General features: G+C 47.4%; 1 protein-coding gene across 1 annotated transcript in view; it reads right to left on the bottom strand.

Moving 5' to 3' along the window:
• Positions 1 to 570: 570 nt before the first annotated feature.
• Positions 571 to 10,107, bottom strand: part of SARC_10089 (hypothetical protein) — a gene marked incomplete at its 5' end in the record, with an annotated part of 16,620 nt that continues 7,083 nt past the window's right edge. Inside the window, 12 exons of the mRNA XM_014295877.1 lie at positions 571 to 847; positions 1,686 to 1,896; positions 2,261 to 2,535; positions 3,642 to 3,786; positions 4,159 to 4,844; positions 5,237 to 5,385; positions 5,822 to 6,014; positions 6,931 to 7,198; positions 7,429 to 7,622; positions 8,091 to 8,256; positions 9,143 to 9,321; positions 9,843 to 10,065. Of these exons, the coding sequence (XP_014151352.1) occupies positions 669 to 847; positions 1,686 to 1,896; positions 2,261 to 2,535; positions 3,642 to 3,786; positions 4,159 to 4,844; positions 5,237 to 5,385; positions 5,822 to 6,014; positions 6,931 to 7,198; positions 7,429 to 7,622; positions 8,091 to 8,256; positions 9,143 to 9,321; positions 9,843 to 10,065 (2,868 nt within the window). The remainder of the gene's footprint in view (positions 848 to 1,685; positions 1,897 to 2,260; positions 2,536 to 3,641; positions 3,787 to 4,158; positions 4,845 to 5,236; positions 5,386 to 5,821; positions 6,015 to 6,930; positions 7,199 to 7,428; positions 7,623 to 8,090; positions 8,257 to 9,142; positions 9,322 to 9,842; positions 10,066 to 10,107) is intronic.

Consider the following 10,107-nt stretch of genomic DNA (forward strand, 5'->3'; position numbering starts at 1 on the left):
GAGAGAGAGGCGGCAAGATAAACCCCACCCAACAGCCTTATGCTTCACCTAAGATGAGCTCATTCGATAGTCTTCTGCTTCTCCTGACTTACAGTAACTGCTCAGAGTTGCGTGATAAGCGAACTCCAACAGCAGCCCCTCAGCGCGGCACACACACTGCACGCCTCACTACGGCCAACAGACGGCCACAGTTATTGTCTGAGCCTCCAGCCACACACCCAGGACCACTGACTGGTGACAGGGCAACTGAATGGGACATATTCCACGTACCACACGTTGTGTGTACGGCGGTAGTTTCACCACAGCACGACACTGTGTGCGTTCATAACCTCAGGCAACACACGATAAGGACACAGGGACCATCGGTCGTTTGCGGCCAAACCATTCCCAAATGTGTTGGCGTAGGTGCGTAGGTGCGTAGGTGCGTGCGTGCGTGCGTGCGTGCGTGCGTGCGTGTCGTGGGGAGTGTACACTGAATGGGGCATACACGTGAGAACGACACAGCAGCTGAACAACAACCCTGAAACCCTGACTATCTACTCAAGACGGAACGCCAATGCTTTGGAGCCGCGGGTCTGAGGGCGTGAGGGGTCGTGGTGACTGCGTAAGCGCATGGCAGCTGTGACACGTACGTATGTGCTTGTGCTTGTGCTCGCCTATAACGGCACTCAGGTCTGAACACCCGAGAGAGACGCCATGCTCAGCAGCCGCACAAACGACGCGAATGACCGAGTGGGGATGGTCTTAGCCGTGGCCTTAACGCGCACGTTGATATCGTCTGTCACCAGCACCACGTGTCGGTCCAAACGATCCACTTGAGGCGCACAAGCGGTGGCTGGGTTTACGGCTGTGTGGCATGAGAGACGGGTGTGAGCGTGGTGGTGAGGGGAGTGGTGCTGAGGTTGACAAGGGATGATAAGAGATTGGCACTGGGTATTAGTTGTACGACGTGTGCATTATGGGTTAGAGAGTTTCGCGAGCGGATTGAGTTCGGAGTAGGTATCAGCTCTGAACTGGTCGCCGCTTTATAAGGACAGGTATTTAACGTCACACGCATTGCTGCCCATCGCTGCGCAGCAGAATACTGAACAATCTCTAACAGAGACTATGAGACTGGGCTGTAGGGGTTTAGGGTTTTAGTGACCCCTAAAATACATGCGTGTTTTTGTGCTACAGGCAATTCACACAATAGAGACCGACGTCGAAACTTCATTGAAACTGTTGATGTACTATAAGCTCGCTTGGATGGGACAAATACAAGCACAGGCATAAACAAATCTTTGCAATATGCGTATATCATACCAATATGTATACGTTCAGACACAATACACACACATATATATATATGTATATGTATATATGGAACAAATACAAGCACTAACATATACTTACATATGTGTATATTATACAAATAAGTATACATATACATATACAAAATGAATGTATATACATATATATATATATATATATATATATGAGTGTGTGTGTGTATATATGTAAGCATTCGAATATGTACATATATATATGTGTGTGTGTGTGTGTTTATAGATATATATATATATATGATCCCCGCCCACTAGCACAACCCTGACAACACACAGTCCCATTAAGAGGTACCCCAAAATCAACACACACCCCCACCCCCACGCACGCTACGCACACCACAGAAGCCCCCTGTCACCCACCATTGATTTCGCCGCGTGTGCGTTCAGACATGTTGACACATGCTCCCAGGATCAGATCGTCGTTGGTGAGACCGTCAGGGTTGTCTTCGTTGGAGAAGCGGATGTTGTGCACGAGAGTCCCTTGGGCTGTAACGGCCAGAAGTGTCTGTGTGGCCTGGCTGTGAGTGTGCGATTGGAAGGCGGTCTCCAGATAGCTTACTGCGCGCTCGGCCTGTGTGAGAATAAGAAGCGACAGAGGATTACAGTCAATGCCATGGGCATAGGGGTAGGTGTAAGAGGTTGTGAGACCGTCTACAACGCACGTACATGGCCAAGAAGGGTTGTAGTACTCATGGGTGCGCGTAGTGGGCGGACATATACTGTGCCACAGACTGTTGAGGTGAAGGATGTGATCAATGTACATACGTGCTACAGGGAGTGCCTAATATGGTGCGCTCTGTTGTCATGGCAACAGTAACCCACCCACACTCCGCCGACCCGAACGTATCGAGTGCCGCCCACACAGCATACACACAACCACAGCCACACAGTCGAAAGGGCTGGCGAGCCCTACTAATAACATCAGCAGCACACACCTTCGCCTGCACGCGCTCACTCTTCGCCAGTCCACGCAGTTCGTTGACCACCACCAACGGGCACAGCACCTTAAACCGCCGACCCTCGACCATGGCCACAATATTCTGCAGATGATCTATCCACAGATTGGTATCGAAGCAGACGTACTCTGGCGTGACGCACAGCTGCACGCGGGTGGCTGAGATGCTCTCCTGTAGTCCCTGCTGCACCGCCTCGCGTGAGCGGTCGCGTGCGCTCATGATGGTCTGCAGATACTCTTTGCGCCGCAGGAGATCTGAGGCACGCGCGCCCCGCAAGGGGAAGGGGGATGGCGTGAGTGTTCAGCATTCATAAGATGTATGTGCAGACTAAATGCGGGTGTGTATGGTATGAGATGGGTGTGTATGATATGAGATGTGTGTGTATGGTATGAGATGGGTGTGTATGATATGAGATGGGTGTGTATGATATGAGATGGGTGTGTATGATATGAGATGGGTGTGTATGGTATGAGATGTGTGTGCATGGACGTGGTGTGTACCCCAAGTCCCTAACAGGCTCAATGTCCAGACGAAGACATAGATGCCTAGGTGGTAGGATGGTGCAGAGGTGGAGACACAATATACCAAAGGGAAGATACGATTGATATGCGTGTTGTGTATGTCATGATATATGAATATTGTTGTGTATGTCATGATACATAAATGTTGTTGTGTATGTCATGATATATGAATGTTGTTGTGTATGTCATGATATATGAATGTTGTTGTTTATGTCATGATATATGAATTTTGTTGTTTATGTCATGATATGTGCATGTTGTTGTTTAAATCATGATATGTACATGTTGTTTATGTCATGATATGTGCCTGTTATTGTTTATATCATGATATGTGCCTGTTATTGTTTATATCATGATATGTGCATGTTGTTCTTGATGTCATGATATGTGCATGTTGTTGTTTATATCATGATATATGAATGTTGTTGTTTATGTTATGATATGTGCATGTTGTTGTTTATGTCATTATATGTGCATGCGGGTTGGGGTGTTTACACATCAGCAGCTCTGGAATACGACAAGCCATCTTCAGTTCTCCCCCACACCACAGAGACAGTCCAAACACTACACAGACAGTTAACATGCAATGGAAACGTGCGCCTAAAGCCTACGCCTCACCCCACTGCACTATTGGACAAATACTCTCTCCAGAGTCAGTACTCTCAGTAGGTTCAGTTGTATCTAATATATCGATGCACACATCCCGTTCGCGTACTATATTCTATTTCCTGATCACACCCATTCAGAATCAATATGTAGATATTTCGTACACCCACACCAGAAACATGACAACATCCACTGACAACCAAGTATGCTCTTATCACCTGCATCTCTCATACCTGCTATGTCGTCCGTTGGCTCACCCTTCGTCCCGGTATTGCCATTCACCGATTGCGGTACGCCGGAGGCCTCGTGACTGGGTGCAACATTGTCCAGCGCACTGCCAATAGATTCCTTTTCTGTGTTTTCGGATCTCTTTGGGATCTGAGTGGTTGTTAAAAGGGGTTTAGGGAGTGAGGGTTTTAAGCTTTAAAGGTTTTGCGATTTTAGGATTTTTGGTATTTGTGATCATACATATTTCTTGAGGTGCGTACGCAGATCTGAACGTCTTGCAGAGGCGTTCGCACAGCAAAACGTACAGTTTACACTAAGAAGAAAACGGAATGACCCTCGGCACCACAACACTACAGACCACCACACTCTCAATCAGCCAACACACACGACACAGTCAACACACACACACAGTCAACACAAACACACAGTCAACACACACACACAGCCAAGCGATGGGCCACATGAGAGGGTGCCTGTGCTGCAACCAGCGAGACAGCGCTGTGGGCTGTGCACTCGACACACCTGCGCAACCAACGGCGCGGGATCAGACGCCAGGCGCTGGGCCACGGGGTCGTAGTACAGCAGTCCGTCCATCACATCCATTGGTGTGCACATGCGCATGGCCTCCACCAGATGTTCATCCGTCGCATTCTGAGGCGAGCGCGATGGGGTGGCCGGCTCTGGGCTGTCCGTCAAGTGAGAAATTTCGGCGGGTTCCTGGACCAAATCCCGATTCGGAGCCGGATTTGGCACGGTCCCCAAAGCCCTTGTGGCGCAGTTTGTGAAGCGTGCTAAACACTTCCAACGCAACGCATCATCCAATAGCTCCCGTTCAACGTCACTAAACTCAATGACGTCATTTCCCCGAACGGCGCCATCGGCGACGTCATCGCCCGGAATGGCGTCATTGTTTGACTGAGCTGTGGGGGGTTCGTTCTCAAACGAGAGTTCGGCATGGGCCTCGGTCAGATAGACCAGACCCGCAAGTAGCCTGTCCTCCCACAGCGCTTTAGGACTCGGTTTGTCCTGCTGTGTCCGCGTTCCATTCGCAGCCCCCGATTCCAACCCGCTGGTACTTGAATTGGCCGTCTGTTGGCGTTGACCTGTTTGTGACTGTGAACTTTCGGCGGGGTCGGAGCTCAGGCCACAGATCTTGGCAGAGGCGTAACCTAGACGTGACACGCTCACCCAGAACTTACGCACCAATTCTGATGGGCAAAACGCAATGGAATGAACGGGCCAACGAGGACATGTGCAACGGTTAGTCAACACAATAATCTTAATACAACCGTTCGTTTAGATGAATACGTTAACGGTAAGAAGAAAGGAAGAAAGGCGTGGGGAGTGAGGAGTGTGTAAACAACCTCATAGTCTGTGTGGGATATGGCCGCACAACTCTTAAGTTACGATTGAAATCATGCAGGCATTTTAGGAATTTAGGGATTTGAGAAATTAGGAATTTAAGGATTGAGGAATTTAGGGATTGAGGGATCTAGGGATTTGGAGATTTAGGGATTTAGGGATTTAGAGATTCATTGTAAATATGTTTTGTATGAGATAAATGCATAGGCACTGAGCTTTTGGTGTGACATTTACATACCTGGGTCGGTGGCATAACATTTCGACGAGCCCAAAATAGGCAGCCACAGCGCCGGGCAGTTGATCAGCCAATCACAGTACACCTTTAACGCCGGCAGGACCAATCGGATGAGAGAGAATTGCGACTCCGTCATTGGCAAGCTGAGCATCCTGTGAGGTCATTGGAGTGTAAATTTATGTGTGTACTATTTTTAGATTCTAGTTGTGCGACGATGGTTCTAAATAGTTTGGGGTCGGCGAAAGTATCTAAATATTGTACCACTAAACCACTTTCATGACACTTTCAAAGACACTTCCAATGACACTTTCATGACACTTTCATGACACTTTCGCAGAGGGTAGCCCTGTACTGTCGTACCTGAGCCATGGCACACACAGAAAACACCAATGAACACACACACGAGTGTGTGCTACAACCGAGGCATAGGGCCAGCGTACGATTTTTCTGTAGAAGGGACCACGAGGGTAAAGCCCGCTCCTCTCATTCCGGCTGTGCATAATTCCCCGATCTTGGCATCGTGTTTGACGCAACTAACCCCCAAAAGCCTAAACCCTAAAACCCTGAATCCGTACGCGCAGCATATACCTGTTTAATTGACCATCCTTGCCGTCTCGGACCTCGTCCCATTCACCGCCCAGCGATGCGAGGAAATCGTCAGACAGCGAGTTCGTTAAAGCCGTCACTAACAGGACAAACAACTCAGTGGCAAAGTGCACAGCCATCCCATGCAGCACCTCCGACTTGGCCTCGGCATTAGGCTGTTCATGACCTTTGACAACTACACAGAGATAGGAATTAGTACAATAATATTAATCAATTAATGCGCACTCAAAAGTACTACACAGAGATAGGAATTAACACAATAATCTTAATCACTTGATGCGCACTCGGAAGAACTACACAGAGATAGGAATTAGTACAATAATCTTAATTATTTGATGCGCACTCAAGGTTACGTGCCTGTCTTTGAATGGGTTGGTATTAGGTTGGGTTATATGGTTCAGGGGTTTGTTGAGCGCCCAGAGAACAGACTCTTACGCTTTGGTATAAAACATATCACGAAGGGCAGAAAGACGTGCACCCTTGTGACGTTTGTGTACGCTATACCCCATCCACGTGGTCACACACGTGGTAATGCAGATGGACAGAGAGTATATGCCCAGCAGTATGTGATAGGAACGCAATTCCGAACGATTCACTGCACACACATCAACTACACTCTCAAAGGTATGTACAATCTATAGTCTATATTGAGCTTCATGCTGTGAAGATGGAAACTCTCACGGCATATACGGTTCAGTAAACTCCGGGATCGGCACAGCATGAACACATACCCACATACACACACACAAACATATATATATATATATATATATACATATATATATGTATGTATGTATGTGTATATATATACTTATATATACATACATACATATATATAGATAGATATATATATCTATTTATATATATATATATATATATATATTTATGTATATATGTATGTATATACACACACATATATATATATATATATATATATACCATTCCACACAGTGAAAAGATATGTGGCCAGTTTATGTGCTAGATCATTCTCGGCTCTTTCGCATTTACGAGGCTTCATCTCTCCCCACGATTGATGAGTTCCGAAACCCCCCAGAAAAGACCCCCACAAAAAACGAGAAATGCACACATACCGTGCTTGGGATTACCAGGGCCACGCTCGTGAATAGAAAACATGCACAGGCCCATCAGCTCTACCAGACACCCCGCAGCCAACCACGGCTGTGAGTCGTGTGTGTGTAGTAGCACATTGAGCTCACGCACAGTCTCAGCCATGAAGTGGCGTGTGGTGCCCAGCCCCACGCGCGTGAATAGAGTCGCGTGGACGTACAGACTGTGGTGAACAAAGCGCCAGCAGACGGTCTCCACCCCACCCAGGCGCCAGATGTCCTTGTCCAGAGTCTGTGGACGGGGTTATAGAGTTTTGGGGTTTAGGGTTTAGGGTTTAGAAGTTAGATGGTTGATAGTTTATGGTTTGGGATTTATGGTTTATGGTTTTTAGGGTTTTTTTTCGATTTGAGATTTAGGGTTTATGGTATAGAGTTTAGGGTTTAGAAACCCGCGGGATGCCCGCGTGTGCTCATTAAGATACAGTCTACCCCTCCACCGCCACCGCCACCCACCCCGCTCACCTGCTGATCCAGCGGTGTGTCGGTGTCCCTGTCGTCTGCGCAGTGTTGCACCAGTGTGCTCTCCTGCCCACTGTATGGCTCGTAGCGCAGCTTGTCCACTCCTTCCATCCACACCAACCCCGTCCATAGCAACCACACCTCAGCCGGCGAATGCGCCGCCTTCGCATGGGGTGTGGCGGCGGTTGTAGCAGGCTCTGTACAACGCAGGCGACACAACGACATACAGACTCAGCAGTGTGTTGTGTGCTTAGGGTTTTTAGGGTTTTTATTAGACTCAGAAGCGTGTTGTGTGTTTAGGGTTTTGAGGGTTTTTATTATACTCAGCAAGTGTGTTGGGTGTAGTGCAGGGCAACTTGAATAGGGGTTAGAAGCTCTTAAACAGAATCAAATAGGGCAATTGATACGTCGTGATCACGGTGTGGATTGGGATATTATGCGCAAGTGTATAGGGTTTTAGGGTTTTATGTGCAAGTGTATAGCAAAGCCACAGATCTGATCATATACCTACATATGACATTCCACGAGACTCCATACACTTACATATGACATCAACACCCTTCCCTATAGGGTGCTGGTTTCTGGCATGTTGTAAGCGTGTCCCTACGTGTGCACGTAACAACTGACAATACAACACAGCCCACTATCAACTCACTACAACTCACCTGTGAGGACGACTGGGGCGTTCTCCAGCACCATGACACGCACCTTCTCAAAGACATTCAGCAGTGTGTCTCGCGCAGTCATAAACGGCACTTTGACCGCCAGACTGCGCACAAAGAAGTAGGTGGCCTGGAAGAGCGAGTCCTGGTACGTGGCTATGACGCCCAGCTGCAGCGCAACCGAGTGACGTGGGAGGAATTAGGGATGTCCAAGTGTACACACATGTATATACTATGCACTAACAATAGACTACAGATAAACTGATAAATAAATTTCTATGAGTAGATTTCTATAATAGATCTCTATAAATAGATTTCTATAGATAGATTTCTATAGATAGATTTCTATAAATAGATCGCTATAACTAAATTTCTATAATAGACTCCAATAAATAGACCTGTATATATGGACTAAGGTATGAACGCCGCTGAGCTGTATCGCTGCTGCGCCCGAATAAACCGCCAGTCAGAAGTGCAGCATGAGCCAAGAGATGTGTGTGTGCTCTAGGGGAGTACATGCACACCAGATACAGAACAGAGTTACAATGGCAGAACCCACGCCAACCCCGCCAGAAAGGAAGTGTTAATGAGAATAGTAGTTCGTCTATACACCCCATACTAAACATACGCAACCGATGTGAGTGCATAGACATCACACTCTGCATCACAAGCATCTAAGTAGTGGGTGCATAGAGACAACACTCCTTACCTAAGACCACCCATGCATGTATAGTCAGTGCATAGACATCACACTCTGCATCACAAGCATCTAAGTAGTGGGTGCATGGATACAACACTCCTTACCTAAGACCACCCATGCATGTATAGTCGGTGCATAGACATCACACTCTGCATCACAAGCATCGAAGTAGTGGGTGCATGGAGACAACACTCCTCACCTAAGACCACCCATGCATGTATAGTCCCAACAAACTCTTTACAGATACAGAACAATATAAAACCCTATATCACACAATGCCAGTCCAACGCAAATCCTACATTTAACGTAGATACCACAGTGTAATGTAAATCCTACAGTCTAACGTAAGCCTTACCTGGTTGTACGGTCGTGAGTTTTTGGGTGCGAGTGCGCGTGCACATGCGTAGTGTCTGACTGATTGCGTGTGGTCGGGGTCGTCTGTGTGTTGGTGCTGTTGGTAGTATCGCCCTAAGTCACCCAAAGCCACAAACGAGTGGTGGCACGTGAGCTGTGCAAAGGTCATACCTTTGGACGCTGTGGTAGTGAGTGTATTAGAGTAAGTGAGTGAGTGAGTGTGAGCGTGCGAGTGTGTGAGTGTGGGAGTGTGCGTGTGAATGTGGGAGTGTGTGTCGTATGATAGGGTGTTTGTGATGTTGGGTATGGTTCATATGGTGTGTGTCTGCGTGTGTGTACGTGCGTGCAATTGCGTGGCATTGGATGAGGCGCGTTAGCTGTCCCGATTTGTGTACGCCCACATGCACACACGCCACACCCACACACAAAAACTCGCGCCATACACACACAAGCGTACCAAACACCTTAATACACACGCACGTATCATCACATCACGATATACCTTCACATACACTCATAAACCACACATACATGACAACACAACCCTTGCACATACACGATTGATATGTTACTATGTGTGCACCTACATAACAACATAAACCTCTCACATACGCCATTGATATGTTAATACATGTGCACTTGCATGACAACAAGAACCCCTCAGATACACTATTGTCCTGTTATTGTTGTGATGCGTGTACCTGCTTCGTCGCCTGTGTTTTCTCCTTCATTCCGCGCATACAGCCACAGAGGTTCGCCATAGCCCGCAAAGGTGTAGTCAATGCCTTCGACCAACTGCAGACTGAAATGGTACCGAACTTCCAACTGATTGACCAGTGACTGGTAGAAGCCTTGGCTGCTCTCAATGAACACCGCCAGTTCGCGATTCACGGCATCGACCATGGCCTTGGCCGCGTCTTGGAACTGTCATATGTATATATATATATATATATGTATATATATATG

Source organism: Sphaeroforma arctica, assembly GCF_001186125.1.
Source record: "Sphaeroforma arctica JP610 unplaced genomic scaffold supercont1.1133, whole genome shotgun sequence".
NCBI lineage: Eukaryota > Ichthyosporea > Ichthyophonida > Sphaeroforma > Sphaeroforma arctica.